Source organism: Epinephelus lanceolatus, chromosome 8, assembly GCF_041903045.1.
Source record: "Epinephelus lanceolatus isolate andai-2023 chromosome 8, ASM4190304v1, whole genome shotgun sequence".
NCBI lineage: Eukaryota > Metazoa > Chordata > Actinopteri > Perciformes > Serranidae > Epinephelus > Epinephelus lanceolatus.
In genome coordinates this window covers 27,576,310-27,602,746 of record NC_135741.1, presented here as the reverse complement: position 1 = coordinate 27,602,746, position 26,437 = coordinate 27,576,310, and the positions used below count along the sequence as shown (strand labels likewise).

Here is a 26,437-nt window from a genome sequence, read left to right as displayed (position 1 = left end):
ATCTCTTTTCATCTGGCACTGACATGTCTCATGTTCTGCGTGAGATTGGCAGCCGCCCTGTCAGAAATGACTCCCTCTCACAGTGTTTTTTTTTCTGAGGCAGATCCAACCAGAATCACCCAGGGGCCGGTGGACATGGAGATCATTGTGGGCGAGAGCATCGTGTTACCCTGTCAGGTCGCCAGTGACCCCGTCCTTGACGTTTCTTTCTCCTGGGCTTTCAACGGACAGCTCATCGCCAAGGGAGACGGTCACTTTGAGCTAGTGGGTGGGGTGAGTGACCCGCAGTCATACTTCTTCAGAACGTGCGAATGGGCAGTTGGCACCTCTTCGCATCTTGCTTCACTTCATCGCTGCCATTAGTTAAAAGAGACAGCTTGTGGTTTGACATCATGGTATTTCTTGGAGAGATTTACTGTGGCTAGTTTTTTGCTGCAATGGGTGTGATAGCATCCGTTTTGCAATTCTGAAAGTCTCCTTGGAGGCACAATAAACTATGGGAATGTGAAATTCTCTGGGAGGAAGCACTATTAGATCACTCGGCCCCTTAAAGCTTCCAATTGTACTTTTGTGAATGGAAACATGGCCATGCTATGTCAAAATACACTTCCTACATAAAACCCATCGTGTAGGTAATGTGTTAGTTGCTCAGCCATTGTGACAGGTTGTCATCTTTTTGAGTACACTTCTCCTACTCGAGCTCAGCCTTCTGAAGTAATCTATTTTTTAAGTCTTTGGCTGGTCTTGAATTCCTTTTCAAATCCTACTTTGACATAGACTGCTGCACAGCTCCTCATAACAGAAAGGGGATACACATCATTAGAGGTGTCTTGGCAGAGCCCCAAATGACAAAACACTTTCAGAACGCCCTCACACCCTCTGAGATTAACCATTCTTCCTATGTGTGTTTGACTGACAATGTTCTTATCTGAAAAGAGACTTCCCCAGAAATGCTAGAATGTCCCCAGTCCAAAGAGATTATCAACTTAACTTTGCTGCTTCAAGGAATTTCATTTCCATAATTAAACCACGTTGGCTCTACTGCCACATTTTCCTGCCAATACCAAGAGAACGATTTCACCACTAATTTACCATTTGCTGCTTACGGGTGTCCTCTCAGATGAGAGTCTAGATTGCCTTTTTTCTTCTCTCTCCAATCGAGCAAAAACCCACTGAACTCAGTAGTAATAGCTTATTTGTGTAGTTGCTCGCAACAGGTCTTGAAGGTCGTGGTGACGACCTCTGCGGAAAGCAAGGCAAATAGCCGAGGCCTTGTCTGACACAAAAATTCCACTTGCTGCATACGATTTGCGTGAATTTTGGCCTTGATCCTTTTCATCCAAGCTTATTTTGGACAGAAGTATGCGTTTATGCATTTTCTGTCACATTCAGAAATGTTTCATTATGTTTGGCGCCATGGCTTTGACTTCAAAGAACTGTCTAGATGTTGGTGTTAAATATCTTTTAAAAACAGGCCTCTGCAAAGTCTTAGCCGAATAACTGCAGGATCTGCTAACGTTTTTTGGCACAGCTATTTACTGCACCTTATATATGCTTCACTAGATTCTTTAATAAGCTGTCAAAGGGTCTGTTATCTTTCATGCTACATAAAGCTTTCTTTCCTCCTTGGTAGAGAATAGCAGGAGATCTGATGATCAGGAACATTCAGCTTTACCACGCTGGCAAATATATCTGTGTGGTGGACACGGACGTGGAGAGCCTGTCAGCCGTGGCTGTATTGATCGTCAAAGGTAAGAAAACCTCTTCTCTGCTCTGCAGTCACTAATTAAAACAGGGCTTACAGCCAGGATTGTTTTTGGGTTCCTCTTTTTAGAAAAGGGGATTTTAAAATTCTAGACTTAACAGAAAGTGGTAGATGGGAAATGGACTGCACTCATATAGCGATTTTCTACCTTAACGGACAAAAGACTCTACAATTTGACTTTCATTCACCCATTCACATACACACTCACACGCTGATGGCGGTGGGGCTGCCATGCAAGTCACTGGCCTGTCCTTGGGGAGCAACTTGGAGTTCAGTGTCTCGCTCAAGGACACTTGGACATGTAATAGCTGTAAAGTGGTTGATAGATGCAGCCACAATAAACAGATGCCTGCGCTGTGTAAGAGTTACCAAAGCTGTTTAGAAAAAAATAAAGGGAATGTATTTTTTGGGAGGGATTATATGAATATTCTTTACTGAGAATATAAAGAATGCTCGACTGTCAGGGCGTATAATGTTCACATAGGCTTTTAAGCTCAAATGGGTTTTGTCTCAGCTGGTGATTGCAGTGCGACCAAAATGCCCATTTCCTCATGAAAATGATTCTGGATGTCATCAGAGAGTCCACAGTTTTTATGTCCTGCTTTTTTCTGGTAGCAGTCGCTTGATTACATCAAATAGAGGAGGCTTTGTGCTTCTTTGAGATTGCGTTTAGGGATGTCTTTGGAAGGAGAGAACTTGACAAAACTGTGTGAAAATGTTCCCTCTCTCTCTTTTTAATGACCAATTTTCAATATTGTTGCAATGTACTTGACAGTGGAATGTTTAGATGCCTGTCTGTGCTCACTCATGCAGTATGTATAGCTCCAGAGAGACACGATTGTCAAGAGCTACATCGGGCAGAACAAAATAGAACAACTTTTGTTATGTGTTTCGGGGAGAGGCAGATTTGTGCTGCGTGCAGACGAGTGAGAGGAGAGACGTTCCTGGCTTTGATCGATACGTCAAATAGCCCGGCGAATTGACATTACGCAAATATGTTAAATGTCAAATGAGGTTAGGGATGATATCGGTGTCAAGATTTGAAATGGTTGGATCCATATCTTTATCTTGTAAGGATACCCACCAGTGATTTAGCTTGGCATGTTAAAGATCTTCTGGGCAAATGGCATTAATAAGCACTCCTTTCTAATTGGCTGAGGACTAAGTGGAAATGGGGCTGTTTCTCAAGCAGAAGCAATATCAAGGCCATGGAAATGGATTGGCCTAGTATTGACTGGAGAGAAACTTGTCTGTGATTCAGATTGTGCATTATTTACACTTCCTGCTCACGGCAGCTGTCATGGATGTCTCATTGCTTGGATCGAATGACTCCAAATGTTGGGCGACAAAGCATGAAGCTGGAAAGAAAACCAGTCATGGAGGGCAAAGAATGGCTTTGCTTGATCACAACTGCAGAGCTATAACAAACTGACAGTGGTCACATGTCCAGTGGTCAGACATTATCCTGTTTGGAAATCTCCTCTACCTTTATACTTAGATAGGGCTGGGCAATATATTGATATTGTGATAATGGACTAGATATCGTCTTAGATTTTGGCTGTCTTAATATCATATGTCTTTATGTCAACATCACTGATGATTATGTATTAAAAATCAAATTGTGTAAATATCATCATGATATGATATCGAGGTATTGGGTTAAAAATATACTGATAATTGATTTTCTCCATATCCTCTGGCCCTCTTCAGGTCCTTTTGGATACATGTACAATGGACAATAACCAGCGGTGCAAGAAATACTGCTTAAAAAAGTATCAATACAACAATGTGAAAGATTCTCAATTAAGAGTAAAAGTTCTGCATACAATGTCCTACCTAAGTAAATGCAGATAAGTAGTATTAGCAAAATATCTATTATGTCAGCTCCAGCCCACCCTCCCCCCAATAGGATAAGCAGTTATGGTTAATGAATGAATGGATAAATGTATTTAAAGTATCAAAAGTAAAAGTGCTCATGCAGTAAATTGGCCCCTGTGGCTGATAGATCATTATACTGAAGCTAACACGGAAGTGCCAAAAACTGCAGTTCTTTGAATGGCCACGTGAGGCTGACTCCAGAAGGGGGGGGGGGGTCAGCCTCTCACTTCTGGCTCCAAAAAACCAAGATGGCAAAGGCTGAAATGCCGAGGCTTCAAAACGAGAGTCCACAAGCCAATTTGTGACGTCCCAGTAGCTACGTCCATTATTTTCAGTCTATGGTATCAGTGTCTAAGTAGAATGTTACTGTTGTAGGTGGTGAGATGTAGGGAGTTTTATTTACTTTATCAAATTTTTGTCCAGTGGTTCCCAGAGTAGTTCGGACCACTCCAAAGGGTCCCAAGATAAATCTGCGGGGTTGTGAAATTCTAATTGGGGTGGAAAAGAAGAAAAAATTGAAGTTCTGCAACATAAATTGTTGGGATGTTTTAATTTATTTTTCTCTTTTTTGTGAAGTATTGGATAAATTGACTTCTTTGGGCTCAAACAGTAATTTAAATAAAACCACCTGAAGGGAAGTCACTGTTTGGTGGAACTGCTAAAAACTCATGGGCATCTGAAACATGTAGGTATTTCACAATGTGTTTTATTGTATTTTATTTCTCTTTTTTAATTAAAAGAGCCTTATGTGATATTCAAAGAGTATCTATAATTTAGAGGTTGTCTCCACACAGCTCTCAACATGGAGGTGGCTAAGCTGGCAGCTAGCAGCTAGCGATGCTAACACCTAGAACAGCACTAACAACCAGAGATGGGCAAAAATACATCAAAATGTATTTTGATACAAAATATAAAATACTGGTGCCAGAAAATGTATCAAAATAAAATACATGTATTCTTTTCAGCAGCGACCCGCAGCTCTATAGGTCACTCTGTCAGTCGGCTGGTTGGTCAGTTGGTCAGTCGATCCACAAAGCCCAAAAATGCTCAAAATTTGCCTACTGCAACTGGAGACCATGAGTAACTATACCAGAAAGAATGCCTACGATTCGTCCATAGATGACGCTATACTAACCGTTTCAAATCTTTTTGTGAATAACTCAAAAAGTCCTTGACCAAAAATGCTCAAAATTTACATGCTGCAATTAGAGACCACATGTAACTATGCCAGAAAGAACAACCATGATTCATCCATTAATGTCATGCATAAGCATCACTAGCTTGATATTATAACTATCAACACCATGTATTTATACAATAGGCTATGTAGCCAGACCCAGCAGCAAGGAAGTCTACTGGTAGTGTGGGTCCATCCACATGAGCAGCATGTCTGGCAAGTCTAGTCTAGCTGTGCTGTGAACTGTCCACCAACGGTCTAGCTAAACAGCAGCAAGATACTGTAGCTACTGTAGCTAGTTCACTTGTTTGCTGTCTAACTTGGAGCCTTTGGAGCCCTGTGTTCAACTTTTTTCAAATGAAAAAGAGAAAAAAAAAGCTAGGGACATGTAGGCTACCCTAAAATATTATTTATTGATTCAGATTTAGATTCAGACAACTTTATTGATCCCACGTGAGGCAATTCATTTGTAGCATACTCATTCCAAGCATCAACCACAACAACATACAATTTCCTATGTTATGCACAGTCCAGTAAAACAGACCACTAGGTCAGTGAAGGGCACATTGAATTGCCCAAGTTAGAAAAAACATATAGATAAAAATATATTTAAAAAAAAAAATTTAAAAAAAGAAGTAAAAAATATTGTTAAATCCAATATTATAAGAATGTGTAGCCTGTTATTTTTGTTTTTTGATTCGTGGAGAAAGTATTTTAAATACAAAATTACTCCACTCAGAAGTATTTCGTTATAAATTACATTTGCTTTTTATCGGCCTTATCAAATACAAATTACAAAATACTCAAATGTAATTGAAATACGTATTTAAAATACAAGTAATGGAAATACTGCCCATCCCTGCTAACAACTGCAACAGTGTTGACAGAGCTAGCGGTGTTAACCGGGGGTTGGCATCAGTGGTAACAACTGTATGAGGGCAGTGCAGAGCGGCAGTAATAAGCTTGCCAGTAGGATACACGCACAGGGACTCAGATACATTTACAAAGAAATACCACAACAAAGAACAGAAAAGCTCCAAGTACAGCTCACATCACTCCACACTATCTATACATAGCAAATCGTGGTTTGCTGCTACATTAATGCTCTGAATAGTGTATAGAGCTCCTTTAAGTCTTAGATTTTAAATGAGAAACAGTAAATAAACCTTAACACTCTAAATGTAGTGGAGTACAATATTTCCCTCTTAAATGAAGTGGAATAGAAGTAAAAGTAGGATAAAATATTAATACACAAGTAAAGAACAAATATCTCCTAACTGTGCTTAAATACAGTACTTTGCACCGCTGACAGTAACACATCTCTTCAGAGAAAGTGCTCCTTGAATAATCGAACACAAAATGCTGTTTTCATGGGAGCTACTTTCCACCAGAAAAATTGTGCTGTGTTGTGTGTATTATCCAAAGCAATGGGGGCACTGAATCTGGAAAGAGATGTTGCTGTTGATTTTTTAAAATGTTATTTTTCAAAGCTTGGAGCACCACAAAAAAAATCCATTTAACCTCATTCATTTTGGGGTGGAGGCAGACATCTCAGAGATGGATAGCCCAAATCCTTGACAAATAAAACTATCCACATGGCTTTATATACCACGAGAGGTACGTGAGAAGACACTCAGACAGGCTTCCGTTGGTGGCTGCATTTACATGTGCTAAAAAAAAATACAATTTTAATGTTAAGACAACAATGTGAATAATGCAGGACTCATTTAGCTATGATAATGATCTTGTCAGTGTGATTGTGCTTTAAGATAGAGCGAGCGTGACTGCAGCAACATATATGAGCTTTTGTCATCATGATGTTAATTATTGGCGCTATTGGCAGTTGTGTAACATTAGACGGTGAGAGTTAGCTCTGTAAATTTGCAGGGTGCTATTTCCAATCCTGTCTCACTCCACTCCTCTTGCAGCGCTGAAGGTCAATGATGATCGCTCCTGACACAAAGACTCTTGAGTGATCATCTGGGTTCTTGTTTTCCACGATGGCAATGGAAAATGTTTTAGATGCCACTCCACGGTGCCTCACAAACACTCCACCGGGTGGCAGTGGTTATGGAGAAGGTCATGTTATACAGATAACATCACGGTCATTAGCATTCAAACCACTTTGGTGAGCACTCGGGCTTGTTTGACAGTTTCATCATCATCACCCTGGAAGACACCCACCATACGACAGTCAGTGCAGCACAGTGTGTTTTATCATTATTATACCATCACTTTTATAACATACTATTATTTAGATTCACTTCTGACTTATGTGACGGCATATATTACAAATTATTGAAGTATTCAGTTCAAATCAAAGAAATATCACTGTGTCTGTAAGTAGTCATAATCCAGCCAGATATTAATTTGCCCTGTGCCAGGTTCACAACAAAAGCCCAGACAGTCTGCCCATATTAATAACAGATTATTTGAACACCCTCAAGACACTGACAGCACCCTCTTGCCTCAGCCAATGAAATATAATTAAGAGGATAAGGAATTGATCCTTGATTGTGTGCTCCATTAATATGTATTACTGAGGCCAGTGTATTAAGGTTTTTTTTTCATCAGGAGCTGCTAATGAGTTTTACAGAGATCAATATCTTTAAAACCAAGGCTTTAAGGCCAAATGTATGTGGGCAGCACGTTCAAGGCTTCTGTAAACAAAACAAAAAAAACGTTCTTCAGCAAATACTTGTTTAGCATACACGCATTGAAACATGTAACACGTACATGCTGCATGAACCATTGATTGTGTGTGAAAATAATCATTTAACGCTTTGATAATTAGAATATTTGGCTTCAGATTAGAAACCACTTTTGAGGTGGTGAGGAGTGTGAGCAGAGCTAGGGGCGTTATTATTCTGCGGTCTGTCTCACAGCTCTCTAGTGGTCTATTATTTCTGATGAGCCGACACATTCATTAGAACAGGAAACAGTAGATGAGGCTAAAGTAAAACATCACACCGCTTAATTGGTGGGATAATGAAAATAAATGATAAAACTCGGGTTCTTCAGGGCTATGAGGCCCTTTTTCATCTTTTACCTTTTAATTTGACTCCCCGCATCTACTTACGTCTGCTGTTTCATCGATCAATTACCGGGAGGACCATGAAAGGGAAGGATTACAAGTCGGTTGAATATTGGAGGATAAATCTTGAATTAACTTTTAATTCCCTGTGAAGGGCATAACTTCTCCTCAAACTCAAAGATTTTTAAAGAATGTTTGTCTCTTGCTAATGTTGAATTCAAGATGTAAAGGCGTAATAATCTCTTGTAGCAGTGTAGTTAAGGTGGAGGTGTTTTTTATGCAAATGTATTTGGCTCATGTTTTCCTCGCAGTACGTGTGAGTGCACACATTTACTTCCACACATTCTGCAGTCTCGTCTGTGCCTCTGCATGTGCAAGTACCTCACAGTGTCTGTTCCTGTGATTGAGCCAGGCCCCCCCAGCCCTCCAGACTCTGTGACGGTGGAGGAGGTGACAGACAGTACAGCCCAGCTGGCCTGGAGTCCCGGCAGAGACAACGGCAGCCCCATTACCTATTACCTCATCCAGACCAGGACTCCCTTCACTGTGGGCTGGCAGAGGGTTAACACAGGTAGGCAGCACTTAAAGATGAATTCTTATCTTATATCACGTGTGATGTTATTAAGATACTTCACGGATCCCTGCAGGGAGATTCTCTTACTTCTCTTTCCGCTTCAGCTGGGAGGTCAGAGTGTAGGGTCAGCTACAGAGCGAAGGCTCTGGAGATGGGATTGATACGGAGTCTTACTCGAGAGAACTAGAGGTCATTGTGGCTGCTTTTACATGATCTCGTTTAAACCATTTTAATGACCTTTACACCTGCCTCAGTCTAAGCCAAAATCCTTTTCATCTGCTTGAGTAAAGTCAGGTCTGGCTGGATGGCATCTAGCTCTTGCTCCGATGGACTCTGAATGCACATATTGCAAGTTGCTGTACGCTAAAGTGCCTGCCAAATGAATGGAATGTAATGAGATTTATATTTTACTTTATCAGTTTATTTGACAGCTGGAACTTTACGTGAGCCACAGTTAGCCTTAAATGTTTCATCTGTTCCAGAGTACACGTCCACCAATAAGTAATGCCCAGTGCTGGGTAGGAACTAGCTACAAAACATATTTAATTGTAATCATTTACAGTTATTGATGAAAAAATACATAAGATTACAAAGGGGTTACATCCGATATATTTGTATGCCTCTGTGCCAGCAATAGCTATGGCTGCAGGCTTTTTGTTTTCAGGCTGTCCTTCCGTCTGTCCGTTCATCCCCTTGTCATGAATGTGATACCTCAAGAACGTCTTGAGGGAAAGTCTTGGCGCAAAAACTTGGCACAAATGTCCACTTGTACTTAACAATGAACTGATAACAATTTGGTAGTCATAGGTCAAAGGTCAAGGTCACTGTGACCTCATCAGTCTCATTTTTATGATTGCGATATCTCAAGAATGAGGGGATTTTTTTTTTATTTTTTATTTTTTTTTTCAAATTTGGCACAAACGTCCACTTGGACTCAAGAACGAACTCACCAGAATTTGGTGGTCAGAGGTCAAGATCACTGTAGAGACTGTACTATCAGTGAAAAAAGCCGCTAAGGGGCTGAGCAGGCTCGTAACTGTGACCCGTTCAATAAAATCCATACTGAAGTCCAAAGAGGCGTTTTATTGTACTTTAAGAAACAAAAAACTGAGATAACTAAAGCAAACTGAGACGAAACAAAATATTACGCGATGTGATTACGGCCGCAGAAAATATCTGTGCAAAAACTCACCCTCTTTGTCTAAAAGCTGCCACGCCAGTGAGTAAAATAATGTGAAACCAAACACATCCCTGTGCCAGTTACTACAGGAAGTGAAAGTGAAGAAAAGAACAGAGTTAAACAAGAGAGGTTAGATACATATTGTGGTTCCTACAATCACTGTGACCTCACAAAATTTGTTTCTGACCATAACTTGAGAATTTATGTGCTAATTATGACAAAATGTATAATGGGATAAAATGATGAACTGATGACAATTTATATCAAAAAGGTCAAAGGTCAACCTCATTGTGACATCATTATGGCCTGCAAGAACACTTTCCTGGCCATTGCTCAGAGCTATAACTCAGGAACAGAAGGGGAGATGTTTGGTCAGATGCTAAATCAATCTTGAGTGTCCACCTCTAAATTGTGCTGATTGTATAGATCCTCTGTGCTGCCGGAGGGAAGATGTGTGTGAAACATTTATGTTTCCACAGACATGGATGTAAACTGTAACTGCAGCTTGATGGGTTCGCAGAGACATATAACCGCAAGGCTGTAATTCTTGTTTTCAGTAAAAAAGTTTACAAGTGGAGTATAACTTTCATTCTGTTGTTTTGATCGTTTTGGCCGTGGACGAGTGTCTTCTCTTGGCTCAGCCTGTTTCTGGACATTTTTCAACTTTATGGGCCAGTTTAAAACATATGTTAGCAAAGTCATCAAAAAGGTTGCAAATGTATGAAGTCACTTTACTTTGATTAAGTCATTAAAAGAGTCTCATTATTTATTACATGTTTTAACAGGATAACTAGTAATCTATAACCTATTTTATTTTAAAAGTAAACCAACACTGTAACACATCATAGTGAACTTAGAGTCCTTACTGAACAAACAATACGCAATTAGCTACTAAAGAGCCATATACTTCCCTTAGGGGTTGGTAGAGACTTCACCTTACCTTTGTCCTCTGCATTTCACCCATCTTTAGTATTGAGGAGCAGTGAGTAGCCACATTGTAGCTTCCTCTTTTAAGGTCAAACGTATCTGGTGGCAGCTCCACACTAGGGGTCTTCACGGGTCAAAAATGACAGACCTGAACCCTAATGGGTCTCAGGAAATTCATTCTGACATCTCATTAAACACAACAGTTTTTAAAAATGTATTTACCTGACTCTCTTTGCAGGTAGATAGATATTTTAGACCTGACCTGGTGCATGTCTAAGAGGAGAGAGATCTGGGTGTCGGGTCTATTTTATGAACCCGACAAACCTGGTGATTAAAAGTGCTACTTAAAATGCCATTCTGCTCCCAAAAAACATTTTGTCATGTCAGATAAAACATACTCTTCTTACCCATTTTACTGTATATGATATTTAATAATATTTGAGATTCGTATTTTTTTTATTTTACTTTATTCTACTCTCACTTACTTTGTTGTTATGATGTGCGCTGCTGTCACACCCACCAGCGAACCAGTTTATTATAGTTTTAAGTGGCTTAGATTGTGCATACAAAAATAAATGTTTTTGTCAACGTGGACATGTTACACATGCTTACCTTAGTTAGATTCTCCACAATTCACTCGTAGAGTTTATTTTACAGAAACCATGAGAACCAAAGTATAATTCATTTAGATTTACCAGCATGCTAAAAAATAGATGTGAAAAAGTGGACGCTCCCTAACTTTGAATGGTTATAAAGTCTTTATTATTTATATTCCTTTAGTCTGTAAGGGTCCATTAATCAAAAGAGTCAAAAGGTTTTTCAAAAAAAATTAATCCTAGTTGTAAATATTGTTGGGTTCACGCTCCGTCTTTTCTCAGCTGCACCTCCAACTTGCTTGCGTTTCTGCTCATTTTTTTCCACCTTCCTTTTGCTCTCTTAATCCCATCCTAAGTCAGCCTCATCATCACACATACAGTGCATATATGTTTCTCTTGTGATCAGTGCTCATCATGGTTCTTTTTTAGATTCACACATAAAGATAATAGAATGGGACCCAATCCGGACCTGACTGACCATAATAAAACGTGGACTCAAACCTGTATGCGTCCCAGGTCAGGTCTCTGGGCCCAGGGTCCGATAGACCAGTGAAGACCTCTCCTTCACAGCTGCGTGTCAGTTTAAAAGTTTATCTTAAGGTTTTGCCGCAACGCACAAGGCAAGAAAAGCAAGATTTTCTAGCTCTGGCAGACCTTTGACAGTCAAGACTCAAAACCAAAGCTGAACTCACACTGATCACAAAACATACTTGTTCATAATTTGTCTTTTTCACTTAATTATCTTGTGATTGTGTGTACTAAAAATCCTCAACTTAAAGTCCCAATTAAACACTGAGTCCCCTTTTGTTACACTAACAAAAGCCAGCCTCAATTAGACGCTGGGTCTGCTTATTAAAGAAGCAGTTCCTTTTTGTAGAAGTTCTTTGGATATATTTGTTGAACAAACTGTGAACCTCTCTGTTTGTGAGGATCCTGCACCTTATGATCTGTAGAGCACTTTAATGATATGTGGTGAATAGCTCTATGATATGGAAGAGGTACCCTGTTGTTGATGTTTTGTCGGGTGTTGTTGTCGTCGGTGTAATTATAGTCATTTATTTATCTGACGGTTGCTGTACGGCACACAACAAATTTCTGAAAGGACTAATAAATATCTGTCTATCTATAAAACCTCTTGAAAAGCACCAATTTGCCTGCTACTCGCTTTAGCTACTTAAACTGCCAAGCTGCTTAGACGGCACATACAAAGGGTGTAAATATTTGTCAATATAGAGATGCTACACATCTTTAGCTCGGTTGGATTCCCCATAGTGTATATGTTCAGTTCATTTTACTGAATCCATGAGCACCAAAAAATACTGCGATTCACTCAGATTTTGGCAGGGTAAAGAAGAGAGACGGAAAAAGGTGGTGGATTTCTACCTCTGAAGCACAAGTGTCCATTCCTTGATTATCAGTATTCCTTTAGTCTGTAAGGGTCCACCGATCAAAAGAATCAAAAATGTTTTTCAGAAAAATTAATCCAAGTTGGTATGCTGGGTGCTGTAAAACCAGTGTTATAACACTCTGTCTTTCTCTGTCTCTCAATTCAATTTCCATTCAATTCAGTAGGCTTTATTGGCATGACATTTCATATGTGTTTTGATGTCTTCATATGTGCCACGCTGTAGCAGACAGTGTTGCTCATGATATCATGAATGATATGTAGTTGATGTGTTATGAGCCTAAATTTTATACAAGTAATATCCATACTGATTTAAATGAACAATTTGATCGTATTTTCCATCTTTGCTGAGCAAGAGTTTTGTGTGAAAGGAATTAAAGGCTCATTGAATATACATGCCGGTTGAGTTTTACGATTGAATTAAATAATAGAAGTTTTACAAAAGGTTTGGTTCTCTTGTTTTAGTTTTATTCCACATGCTAAGCTATTGTTGTGCCTATGTATATACCAGTGGCGGCTGCTGGTCTTTCAAACAGGGGAAGCACACTTTAAGTTTACATCATAAAATCTGTCATATTGTAGCGAGGCAGTAACTTATAAAAGGAACATTTAATTGAAGCCGTTTTTCAACCACACTCATGCCATAGAACCACAGCAAAACACACCTCAAAGATTTTCAGATGGGTTTAAACACCTGAACTGTGGAGGAACTTCGGACGGCACTCTGTCAGAAGAATCCACTCGCAAATATCCGCATGGGACTGAGTTCGAAATGCGACGATGCCGGTGTGTATTTCCAAAGAGCTGTCAGTCACAAAGGGGTTCAGCCTTTTAGACAATTCCTCCAATCATCATGCATACACCGAGCGTCCTCTCCCGCCTACCGCTCCATTAGGTCCCAGGGAAGCTGAGCCTCCCTGGAAGTGACGATTTTGTTGCATTTATCCAATGACTGTCTCGCTTTGCTGCATGAAAAAAACCTGCTCAGCGCTGTCTCATAGGAATGCTTGGAGGCTCCGCGTCCAACATGCTGAGACGATAATGTATGACAGGGAGGTCACGTTTGAAAACTGGTGATAAACAGCTGACTTTTGATCATAGTCGTGATGTTAAACGCATCCTTGCGCACGTTTAATGAAATGTAAATTCTTATTTTAATGTAAATTCAATAGTGCATATTTGACCATTTCTTCTATGAAATTTTAGGGGAAGTTCAGCCTCCCTTGTTGTCTCAGAGCAATCGCCCCTGGTATACACACTATATGTTTTCTGTTTCCTCCCAGTCCCTGAGATAATCGATGGGAACACACTGACAGCCACAGTGGTGGACCTCAACGCCTGGGTGGAGTATGAGTTTCGGGTTTTGGCCAAAAACAGTGTTGGTGTTGGTGAACCCAGCCCTGTGTCAGTCAAGACCAGGACAGAGGACGCAGGTACAGTAAATGTGATTCACATTAGCCCCCTCAAATAAAAACACCTCAAAGTAGAAACTTTGTGAAGCCTAAAGTGTTTCTCATATGGAGGTGTGAACAAGGTCTGTGTTGTGTAGTTCCTGATGCAGCGCCAGGTGACGTGGGTGGAGGAGGTGGAAGCCGATCGGAACTGGTCATCACATGGGAGGTAAGTCATCAGTCTTATGTTCTAGTCTGTTATTCAAAGTGCCTGCAGTTAATCTTTTTTATCCTTGAGTGAGGTGCTTAATATTTCTCGCTAAATCAACCCCCCTGCTCTGTTTGGCTTGTGGGTGTCATAAATTTTGGGTCAATTGAAGTCTGGCGCTGCAGTCGTTGTAATTTCTTAGTTAAAGAGACTGCATGTAAGGCAGCAACGATGTATACACAAGCAGAACACTTAACCTGACAGTTATTGTCATTTATGAGGCTTGGATCTGTGGTGAATTACTGTTGTTCAGCCTAATCTGCAATGCTCAAATCCAGCAATGAAGTAAACCAGTCGGGTAGTTGAAAAATAATAGAATAATGTGGATATTGAAGAAGTCATTAGTCGGCTAAAGCTATCTCATTATTTGAGTTTTCTCATTTCATTAAATGCAGAAATAACTTTTCATTATAAAAGCTGCACGGACGTTTTGTAATGAGCTTGGATTTTTTTTCAAAATGGCATTTTACTGCTCATTTCATTTCGTCAGGTGGGTCACAAAAGCAATTTGTGGGTCGCGCACTTCTTTTGGCACCACGCGAGTGGGTGGTGATTGTGTCAGCCCAGCGGCGGGATGAACGTGAGTGGTTTGTATATGTTTTAATATCACTATAGTTTTGTGTTTCACTCTCAGCCTGTCCCCGAAGAACTGCAGAATGGTGAGAGCTTTGGTTACATCATTGCTTTCCGCGCCTTTGGAGAAGTTAGCTGGACTCATGTGGCCACCTCTGCCCCCGGCGCATCGCGCTACGTGTACCGCAACGACAGCATCGCGCCCTTCTCTCCATTTCATGTCAAGGTTGGCACTTACAACAGCAAAGGACAGGGTCCCTTCAGCCCCGTGGTCACCATCTACTCTGCAGAGATAGGTAAGGGAATGGACGTGAGTGGGGTTTTTGCAAAGCTACAAAGCTTTCTGTGTTTTTGAAAAGGACAAAGATCATGAACGTTTTATCGCATCCACTGGGCTGAAAGCGCCTGATGGATAAAGAGACATGCAGGAAAAATGAATTTGTAGATGTGGTTTTGCTTTAAATAAAAGGGTAGGAAAATTGGAAAAAAATTTGCAACACATTTATGTAAGGATGGGCAGATTGCCTCCAAATATCACCACTCTTTTGAATGGCTATTCTGAAGTGAAAACCGGTTGGCATTTAGATCTATGCTACCTCTCAGCATGCTGAGAGGGGGTCAGTCTGTAGTGTAGTGTTGGTCTATTTACCAGCAGCACCTGTGTGTGATGATTCATCCAAGTAGAGATCAACAAGAACGCCGCACAGTCATAAATGTAAAAATTGAAGAGATTTGTTCTGCCCGTCTCTGTGCTGTTGGAAGACGGCAGCGATGCTCAGTCTCCTGTCGTCTGTTTTCAGAGCCGAGCGGGATGCCAGCGGGAGTTTGGGCCAGAAGTGTCTCAGCCTCTGAGATTGAGGTGAATTGGCAGGCTCTCTCCTTCACCCCTGAAAGGGTTCTGGGCTATGAGGTACATTTTACCCTTTTAAATGGAAATAGAAATCACACACACAACACAATTCAAATGCTTGTCAGCGCCCCTGTTGTACCTCAAAGCCATCACTTCCAAACTCCGCGTCGGTCGCCATGGAAATGGCAGTTTCAGTTGGGTGACTGTTATAGGCAAAATTATACAGTTCTTTGTACCAGCACGACAGGAAAACATGTCAGAGCATTTTCAAGAGAACAAAAGAAAATTGCTTGTCCACATGCCTTTTCAAGTCGCTGTCAGTAACCGGGTATCATGATACGGAACTCATGATAGTGTGTGCTGCAATGCCAGACCTCGTGTCAGAACACCAAGAAATGCCATCGTGCCACACCGAAAGCTGTGTGATGATACAGAGCACTGTCTCCTGTTGTTTGTTTCCACGGTATAACACGGCAGCACCTCAGGAATCGATCTCATTGTTCACTAAATAAAACAGGAATATTAAACTTTTACATTTTAAACCCAAAACCGCTGCTTTCTATTTTACTTTCAAAATCTGGGACAGTCTGATTGCCCTGCCTGCATCCTTCAGACTGAATCATCAGGGTGATCAAAGCGCTTTATTATAAGATGTTGTTATCATTCTTTTGTTCAGTGAAACCAAAGTTGTTTCAGTATTTCCATCTGGGAACGGGAGCTTTTGTGCCTTTTCATATCCAAGCTCAGCATCAGCCAACATTTAATAATCATGTCTGGAAGGTAGATGGGTGGGGGGATGGGTGTCGTTTTGGGTAGTATATCTTCAGTGTGATGGGTAAAATAGTCTCTTGTTTTATGATTAGGAACTTGAGCTGGTGTTTGATCTGTAATATTTTCATTTAAATGCATATCATAATTAGCGAGATTTGCATTAGTGGAAAAATAAATATTACATGCCGTATTACGCAACATGGAATGATGTATTGTAGCTCGGAAACGATTACACAATAAATCCATTGGTCGAGCGACAAAGAATTCTTGATTGTTAATTTTAGATAATTAATGAATCGTTTCAATCATCAAGCAAAAATGCAGAAGTGGTCCTACTGCTCACATGTGAGCAGATAATACTGATGATAATATGATACTTATCTGTTTTATGTGATTGCAAATTAAATATCTTTGTGTTTTCAAGTGCTGGTTGGGCGAAGAAAGTGATGGTTTTGGGCTTTAGGAAATTATAAAGGGCATTTTTTTGTATTTTTTTTTTTTTTTTTTTTTTTTATATTTTAAAGCCACAGTTGGTAACTTTTGTGAAAATAACTTTTTGTCATATTTGCTGAAACTGTCACTGCATGCACAAATTGTTTTATGAGACATATAGATAAAAAAATCATGATTCTTCTGTTCATCCTATTGCCTCTGTCAAACTCAGCAGTAGGGTTGAGATAGTGTAAGATTTTTCAAACCAGGTTGATATTAAACCAAACACTACACTGGTATACCAAATTTTGTCAGGTGTCGCTGCTCATGAGTGGAACATAATGACACCCTGTCCCAACAGCAAACAAGCCTCTGACTATCGCGTCACATCACGTAACATTGGCGCTCTCTGTCCACAGTGAATCCATGAATTCAAGTTAGGCCTACTTCATGTAAACAAATCATGCAAATATCAGCTGTTTACTGGGGATTAGACTGGAGACATGACCCATAAAAAAAATAACTGAGTAGCCTACTAGTTTGTTTCCTACGTTTGTAACGTTACTTTTTTTAAACAGAAAACACATTTTATATTGTGATATTTAATGGAAATTATGTACAGTATAGCCAACAGCAAGTAGCCTAGCTTGTTATTAGCGAGTGTGTTTTAGCTCACCAGAAGCTCCCTGTCCATCTCCTTCCAACCAGTTGACACTTTATTCTGGTTTTTGTAGTGAAATAATAAATCGAAAAATCTGAAAAATCGATACAGCACAGTATCGCAATATTTTTGTGTGGCAATATCTTATCATTACACGTCAAGTATCGATATTTTTAATAGAAATAATTAGTATTACAATACAAATTAAACTTTTGATAGCCTACTAAAATAATATAATCTTTTTTCAGTCCACTAAATACATTTTACTGCAATAAAAATTACTGAAGTGGGATAAACAGACTGAAAAACTTTACCTGAAAAGATAAAACTGACGTTGAAAACCATTTTCTTTGGGGACATACAGTAATTTGCACCTGAAAAAACTTAATAAATCGCAATATATTTTAGCGCAGTACTAAAGATTAAAATTGCAATAATATTGTATCGTGACTTAAGTATCGTGATAATATCGTATCGTGGAGCCACCCCTAGTTTCATGTAGGTAATTCCTCATTTTAACTTCATGAATGAGCCATTCCTCGTCCAATATGGAGCTTTCAAAGCAAGTGACAGATATAAATAGAAATGCAGCACTGCATTGCCATTGAGGACACCACTTTCACTGGCTTCAAATCCAAACTGTTGCCATATTGATGCAGTTTTAGTTTTCTTGCCATGTCTCCTCTCATCACCCCAAACCACACGAACTTTGTTGTTAACAAACACCATGTGCGCTGCTCTGTTCCTCCCACCTCTGCTGCAATGTGATCTCCTTCATGTTGCCGACACCGGCCTCAGCTCGCAGCCTGTCAGACACCTGTGGCTCCATTAATCCCTTTCAGAATCAGAATCAAAAATACTTTATTGATCCCCGAGGGGAAACTGTGATTTGTTACAGTTGCACCGATGTAAAGAACAGAGATTTATAAGAAGTAAGAATAAGAGTATGAAATAAAAGTATGTAAATATAAAGCAATAAAATAAAATTTAATTAAAACAGACTGTGCATTGTGCTACAGTGTTTAACACTAGTACTTAAGATATTGAAATATAAAAAAATATAAAGCAAGTTTAAACTGGTACACCGGACTGGACCAGACCAGATCGGCAAAACTGGAAATTGACCCAGCTCTACTCAAATATGATTCAAGATTCTGTTACTGCATTGCCTTTCTCTTGCCTCCAGTGTTTTTAGAAACGTATTTTAGTGTACTGTTTAGCTGTAAAATGAGAGAGTCTGTGACCCAGCCTCCATGTTGGAAATATTTGAGTGAAGCACCAAGGACAACCCACCAGCCAGACCAACTTCCTCAATTTAAAACAGCTGATTAATAAAATAACAGAATCTTTTTTTTCATACAATATTTTTATTACTTTTTACAAAGTAAAAAAAAAGCAGACAAAAGCAATACCAACAGGCAGGGACATCATGGGTAAAAGTGAATTGCTTAACATCTTGTTAAACAGAAAGTGAGGAGAAGCAAGGTTACACTGTATGATCACAGATAATGGATCCTTTATGTCCACGATCGTCCTTGAAGATCACGTAGGTCCTTATGATCCTTGACTTTGCTTACCAGGGTATTTTTAAGGAGAGAGAAAACTTCCACTTACTCATGAGTGATAGTCCATCCTGTATGTCTTAATACCAAGGGGAATAAATCTAAATTCACCAGCCAAAATAAAGATATAAATAAAAGATCACTTCGAAGTTCAAATAAGATTTCCATTTTTTCCAATATTTTTCACATTTTTTAGTGGTATATCTCAGAGATTTGACATTTGATCGGCACTTCCTGGTTTGACAGTTTGACCGCAGTTCACAAGCAGCCACTGACATGATTGACAGCTGTGTTTGCTCTGATTTTCTTGTGCGGTAAGGCCAATACACTCTTATGAGAGGGCAGAGGGATCGATCATCTGTCTCATATACTTCTGTGTGAATATACTGACAGTTTCAGCAAATAAAACAAAAAGTTATCCTTATAAATGTTACCTATTGCAGCTTTAATGATTAAGTCATTTATTATTTACTCTAAAATATCAGTAGTTTAACCATTCGGAAAAAGTATGAGTCATTTCTTCCCTCTTGTTGTTCTAAACATAACATAACTAAACAAGGAGTTATAAAAGTACATTAACAAAGGCTTTGTAATGTCAGATCAGATATCCTGCTGGAAAGGTAAAAGAAAATTGTGATCTCTCTTAAGAGAATAGACCCAGAGGCGATCACTTAACAACATTTCTCTCAAGACATCAAAAAACAACTACTAATACTTTGTTGTGATCTGTGTGATTCAAAATGCACCCTTCTGATGTATGCTTTTTGCTCCAATCCAAAGCAATATAACAAGGTTAAATCCCAGATGGCACGCTCTCCGTCTCAAACAGGTGGTATACTGGGAGGATGACACTAAACCGGAGACCATGGGGAAGGTTAGGGTGCCTTGGAACCAAACCTCAGTCACAGTGAGCGGCTTGGCAGGAAACACGCAGTATTTCCTAACAGTCAGCGCCTTCAACACAGCAGGCACTGGCCCCTTCCTCCCGGCAATCAATGTCACCACGAAAAAGCCACGTAAGTTGCAGCACCCACGCGATGTTCCTCAGGTGTTTGATTTTGCACCACACTCATTATAATTCAAGTCAGGTGGTAGAAACTGTATCTACCCTTAATGTTATTCTTTGAAGTTAGTATTATCTCACAGAGAAATATGGTCATTTCTGTAGAATGATGTGACAGTAATATGTTTCCGTGCTGACATATAGAAATGAATTATTTTTATATTATGCAGCACCAGCTCAACCACCGCTGAATGTCGAATGGACCCTAATTGGCTCTCAGCTGTCTCTTTACTGGGAACCTGTGGTGGCAATGGAATCGGAGTCAGAAGTTACGGGCTACCAAGTGAGTTTTACTCTCTCAGTGTGCTCCGCAGTAACATGTTTATTCCTATTATGCATCAGACTGAGTGAAAGTGCGGAAGTTAACCTGTGTGGCGGCTCACTCTAAGCTGTCAGGCTGTTAGAATACATGTTTACAATGTGTCACCCACCTTGTTTCGCCCCTCCCCCCTCTCAGCTGTCATACAGGAGACAGAGACACAAAGAAGTAAACACTCTCACAACAACCAACTCAACAGTGGAGCTGACCCTCCCAGAGGACGATGATGACTACATCATCCATATTCAGACGCTGAGTGAAGGAGGGCTGGGCCCGGCCTCAGATCCCGTACGAATCCACCAACTAAGTAAGCTCCTTGTTCACAGTTTATCAAGCTGTAGTGATTAATAGTTTACTGGTTGTGTCAGTAACTAGTTTTGTCAATGTCATAAATTATCTGGAGGACAATACTTTCCTCCACATCACAAAGTCTGCCACAATACAATTTTGATTTGATTTAATGAAGAGGCATGCGATAGATATGATATGATGTCATATGCCCATTCAAAACAATCAGTTACACAAGAAGCTGCCACCCCTTTCTATTTACTTTGTCTATAACAAACAAAAACAGCACATAAATAATTGTAAATATTGAACCCAATTAAGTGCAATAAAGATGGCTTTAAATAGATTCCATTAACACGAATAAATCACAGCTTAACAGCAACTTGTGACAAAAGTAGAAAACAACTGTCAAGGTTCATAGAAAAAGATGGTTGTCTTTTTTGGCTAGTCATCAGTTTAGCTTAAACACTTTTACATTGTGTAAATCAGTCTAGTGCCTCGCAGACTTTTTCCTCTACTCATAGTTTAATAAGTTATATATATTATTTATATTCTTTCTTACTCATTGTTGGTTTAAAGGTCCAATGTGAAGGATTTAGGGAGAATGTATTGGCAGAAATGGAATATAATATAATAAGTATGTTTTCTTTAATGTATGATCACCTAAAAATAAAAATCATTGTGTTTTCATTATCTTAGAATGAGCCGTTTATGTCTATATAGGGAGCCGCTTCTTGTCTATGTTGCATCGCCATGTTTCTACTAGGTGTATGAATCACTGGTTTCATCATGATACAATATTATATTGATTCTTATTACAAACTCTGTCACGATACGATTTCGATTCGATGTGATTAAGGCCTGTGATCAACGTGAGACAATGTCATCTGTCCATATAACACAATCTGTCACAGAAGACACAGCTGCCCCTTTTTTTTTTTGCTTTTGGCCATAAAAATAAAAACAACACATAAATAATGTAAGTAACTGTAACGCTCAAGGGCAGTAAAGTCTACTTTAAACTGGCTCTACTAACATAAAACAGCACATGGGATGAGCTAATCTTCAGGGCTTTCTGTCAGAGAGACCTTTCTGAAAGAGAACTTTTCGTTTTAACCCACACCATATCTTTTTCCTAAAATTCCAGGTCTATTTGTCTTAAAGCCCTGAAGGCAAACGTCTCCCAACAGCCTTATAAAACATGGATTAACAACAACATCATTTAATATAAGTATCAAACTCAGCTCAGTAATAACTGTCAAGAAAGAGAGAAAACAACTGTTTTTATCTAGTCACCCATTATTAGCTTTAGCGTGTTGACATAAGTTAGCCTAGCTAGCGGACATTTTTTCCACTTCTTATAGCTTAAAAATTTACATGTAGGGCTCTAGTTTCCCAGCGCAGCGCAGGGTGGCGCAGGGTGGTGAACCCCGCGCAGAGCTAGTTTCGAGCAGTGCAACCCGAGGTGCGCTCAGTTTGGTAGTTTGGCAGACCGAGGTGCGCTGAGATGGGTGTGGCGGCGCAGCAGGGGGAGGTGTCGACAGATCCAGCTTGGTGCAGTGACAGTTTTGTGCCAAAGGGCTTTGCCGAAGGTGCGCTAAAAGCTCACCAGCTGAAACCAGGTCTGCTGTCAGTGTAGGCGGAGTAAGCCAAAGTTTGGCTGACCGGCAGACAGTGTGCACACGTCACCAAAACCTCACAGGCAGGTTTCCAGAATGTCAGGCACATTAACAATGCAATAAATACCCAAAAAACACTATTCAATGCAACTATCTGCAATCAGCACATAAATGTATCTCTGTATCGACTGTCCCGTCACATCTGATGTCAGATCAAAGGGGATTGGCACCGTTTGACACGTTTGGCACGCGTAATGGAAACCCAACCTGATTTGATTAACACAGCTGCAAAATAATGAGTTCACATCCCTCTCAGCCAACCACAAACAGCCACAGCATCAGATAGGGAGTATATATTCAGCATCTGTCATCTTAGAAAAGTCAAAAGAAAAGAAACAGAGTGAGACTGCGAGAGAGAAACAGAGAGCGCGCGCGCACGAGAGAAACCCAACATTGATTTACAATTGTGGTGACCTCCTCCCAGGCTACCTTTGCATCATCAGCCCGTGGAGGTCTGCTCGCAGTTCCGTATATTCAGACACTGCGAGCAGACCTCCCGGACCAAAACATCAGTTTCCTCCTGGGAGAAGTTTGGCCATCTGACGCTGCTGCTCTCTTCTGCCATGGCGAATTGAGTAAACTCTCATTACGGCTTCACGTGGTGCATTTAAGGGTGAGGAGAGGGGCTCCTTTGATTGGTGTGATGTGTGTAAAACCCACTCCACGCCTTCTCTCCTCCCTCTTTCTGACTTGCGCAGGTAGGAGGGACGGAGGTGGGAAAGACAGGTGCGCTGCGCTCCCGCCTCGCCCGGTCTGCGAAACTAGAGCCTGTAATGTTATTATTTTTCTTCCTCACCTGTGGCTTAAGTCACTGTACCACCTGACAAAACAGCTGTGTTGAATTTTAGCCTGCATACACATTTTTCAGTTACAGTTGTTGAAACAGATTAGCTAATGTTGCTATTGAGAAGTTAGCAGAGTGGGATGTCCTTCCTGGTAGGTAACATTACGTCATGTTTTATCTCGTCAACAGCATTGTTTACCTACGCTATGTGCTCTGTCTGTTGACCTGTATTTTCTTAATAATCAAAAATATTTACACACTGCTGATTTATTCCAGAGTAAATAAACATTATCCTTATCGTATTCTCTTGTCTGCCTGCCTCAGATTGACAGTGACAAAGACTTTCAAACTAAAGGCATATTCCAAAGATGACGTTATGGATCGATGTTTTCATTTTGCATCGATGACATTGGATCACTGATCATAGAATTGATATATTGATGCAGATCAATGGATCGTTGCAACCCTAGTTTCTACAGTAGCTTAGAAAGGACCATAGTTAGCAACCTCTCATCGACGAGAACATCAGAAAAACTTCAATTTTTCAATGTGAATCCACTTTATTTCGGGTTTTTTTTACCAATTTAAATCACTGGGTCTGTTTGTTTTGGAGATGAAGAGACCTCTGCAGTTATCAGAGGATCTTAAATTATCAAAGAAAAAAGGTGAGCACAGATTAGCAGCTACTGGGCGAGCAGCCTGTCTCTGACATGCCAAACACCATAGAAGAAACACTGATTTGTAACATGAAACTGCTTTATTCAGTGTGCTTACCAGTTTAAGTTATCAGGTCCATTTGTTTTGGAGAGGGAGAGACCTCTGTGGATAATTAGGCTCCCGGTAAAAACCTCATGAACAAAGATCATGGAAGGAATTCTAACCAGGAGAAGTTTCAGCTGGTTACAATCTGTAATCCTCACTGCTAGATGACACTAAATCTTACACACTGGACCTTTAACTCACTGTATCTCCTGACAGAAATTTTAGCATGCAGGTGTTTCAACCTAATATTGTTGAAACTGAGCAGCTAATGACTCTGTAGTGAGAGCGACAAGTTAACAGTGTGAGACGCCTGGCCAGGTTTGACGTATTTTATCTCGTGACAGCATTTTTTGCATATGGCATGTGCGCTGACTGTTGAACCGTCTTTTCTCCGAAATCCAAAATATTTCCATACTGCTGATTTATTCCTGAGAGGGGAGTAAATATGCTCATCATCTTTTTTTTTTTTCTTTTTTTTTTCTTTTTTTTTTGGCTGCTTGCCATTATCTGGCTGGCGCCGTTTGACGGTGACAAAGATGAGCCATGGGGATTTCAAGACAAAGGCATAACATAAGGATGATGATATGGATCGATATTGATGACACTGGATCATCTGATCAATGGATCTTTACGCCCCCAGTAGATTGAGTTCTGCTTGCACCCCTGACTGCATCTTTGGGTTCCCACTCACATGGAAGGGAAAAGTATATCTTCAGTTTCCAGCCAGAGCGCTGAAATATGCTGACGCCACCATGTTCTGGAGAAACACAACAGAATGGCAACATTTGACACACAGACTCACCAGCACCTGAGCCTCTCAGAACTTCTGTTTTTTATTATTCACCCACGCTTGTAAATGAATTCACTTAGCACTTTTTAAACCTGACAGGGACATTTTGTCCTCCGTTGACTCACCATTACCCGTGTCCCCAGCCGCCCTCGTTAGGTTCTTCCCAGCTTACATTTTGCTGAAATATGCAGCGCAATCCATCTCTGTCGCAGAGGTTGACTTCCTCTTTTACTAGATGCTATTACTGTCCTGTGGGACTCCAGGGGGGCTCTTCTCCTGCTCTAAATGCTAATTTGCATTGTTGATATTCGGTGTTGAATCCCTGAAAACAGCAGTTGAGAGAGATAGAATTCCACGCTGGCTTTTCTTTTAAATTTCATTTGAAAAAAATAAATAAAAAAAGGCTGCTTTTTTGTCCCAGAGATTCTTTGGGTACTGCAAAAGAAAAAGATGTGGGCAAAACACATTAGCAGGCAAAACAGAGTGCTGTGTGTTTATAGAAACTAGTAGCTCTGAAACATCAGAAGTGGTTCAGGAGGTTTCTTTTGCATAAATAATATATTTTTTTCCAGGAAAGGCTTTTATATGGATGTCATTACAGGGAAATAGTCAGTGATCCATAAGAGCTAATTGACTTGCTTAAATCATACATGAGAAACTAGTGATGAGAGCAAACTGCATCAGGCTCCTGGTCCCTTTACACCCAAATCCCTTAATACATTTTTTACTTACAATCCCAGTCACAAGCCACGACATAAATAGTTTTTTTTTTTTGTTTTTTTTTTGTTTTTTTTTTACCACATTTTAAGTACCCCTGTGAAACATCACCATGCATGTTTTATGATTTGGAAATTTAAGTATCTAATTTTCAGTTTGAATGTTTGTTTTTTTTTTTTTTTTTTGCAAATGTGTTTTCAGCTTTATCTGCAGGTGACACAGCAGAGAGCTCAAACTTAAGATAAGGAATAAAATGGATATCCTGAAGTGTCGCTGCCACTGCCAACAGTCCGCTTCCTCCAGCGGGTTTCACATCAGTTTATCGTGTTTATTTTTGTGTGTGTGTTTCAGGTATGAGTGCCCGCGGCTCGAGAGCCTGGAGTGCGGACATCTCCCCCCTCTCCCTGCTCCTCGCCATCGCAATATCAACATTCAGGTCGACATCGTGACACAATGACAAACTCTGCTCTGTTTTTTCAACCTTCTTATCAATATTTTTTTTCTTCTTCTTCTTCTTTTTATTTTAACTTTTAAGTCGTGAAAGTTGCTCTTGAGTATCTCTCATTTTTTGGAGGTGACCACATGCTATTTTGCAGTGTTAGATTGCAGGTATGAGGCAGCACAAGAGTGGAGCGTGCTGTCAGGCACTTAATTAACAGTATATGCTTGAGCTTTTTTTTTCTACGCAGGTCTGACATTTTTGCCGGTTGGGAACAATGCTCCATTTCAACAGGTTTTTTTTTTTTGACTCTAGATTGATACAGATGCCTTACTTCCATCCATGTGCCAAAGTAGTTTCAGCCTTCTTGTTGTTATTGCTAAGATAGCTACATGCTTTCCTCAACATTTTAGTCCTCACAGTTTCTTATTATCGAAGGCCTCTGTGTACCTTGCCGAAGGGTCGCGATGAGAAGGTGCATTTTGTATTTTTGAATGTTTTCAGTTTTCCTCTCCACATCTGAATTGGCGAGTAGGAACATGTTCATTCACC

At 40.1% G+C, this 26,437-nt stretch overlaps 1 protein-coding gene across 1 annotated transcript in view; it reads left to right on the top strand.

Annotated features, from left to right (window-relative positions):
- Positions 1 to 26,026, top strand: part of cntn3a.2 (contactin 3a, tandem duplicate 2) — a 54,595-nt gene extending 28,569 nt beyond the window's left edge. Inside the window, exons 13-23 of the mRNA XM_033629560.2 lie at positions 104 to 273; positions 1,634 to 1,751; positions 8,267 to 8,425; positions 13,820 to 13,969; positions 14,086 to 14,156; positions 14,830 to 15,064; positions 15,569 to 15,678; positions 19,874 to 20,060; positions 20,278 to 20,390; positions 20,565 to 20,733; positions 25,798 to 26,026. Of these exons, the coding sequence (XP_033485451.1) occupies positions 104 to 273; positions 1,634 to 1,751; positions 8,267 to 8,425; positions 13,820 to 13,969; positions 14,086 to 14,156; positions 14,830 to 15,064; positions 15,569 to 15,678; positions 19,874 to 20,060; positions 20,278 to 20,390; positions 20,565 to 20,733; positions 25,798 to 25,895 (1,580 nt within the window). The 3' untranslated portion in view covers positions 25,896 to 26,026. The remainder of the gene's footprint in view (positions 1 to 103; positions 274 to 1,633; positions 1,752 to 8,266; positions 8,426 to 13,819; positions 13,970 to 14,085; positions 14,157 to 14,829; positions 15,065 to 15,568; positions 15,679 to 19,873; positions 20,061 to 20,277; positions 20,391 to 20,564; positions 20,734 to 25,797) is intronic.
- Positions 26,027 to 26,437: the final 411 nt, after the last annotated feature.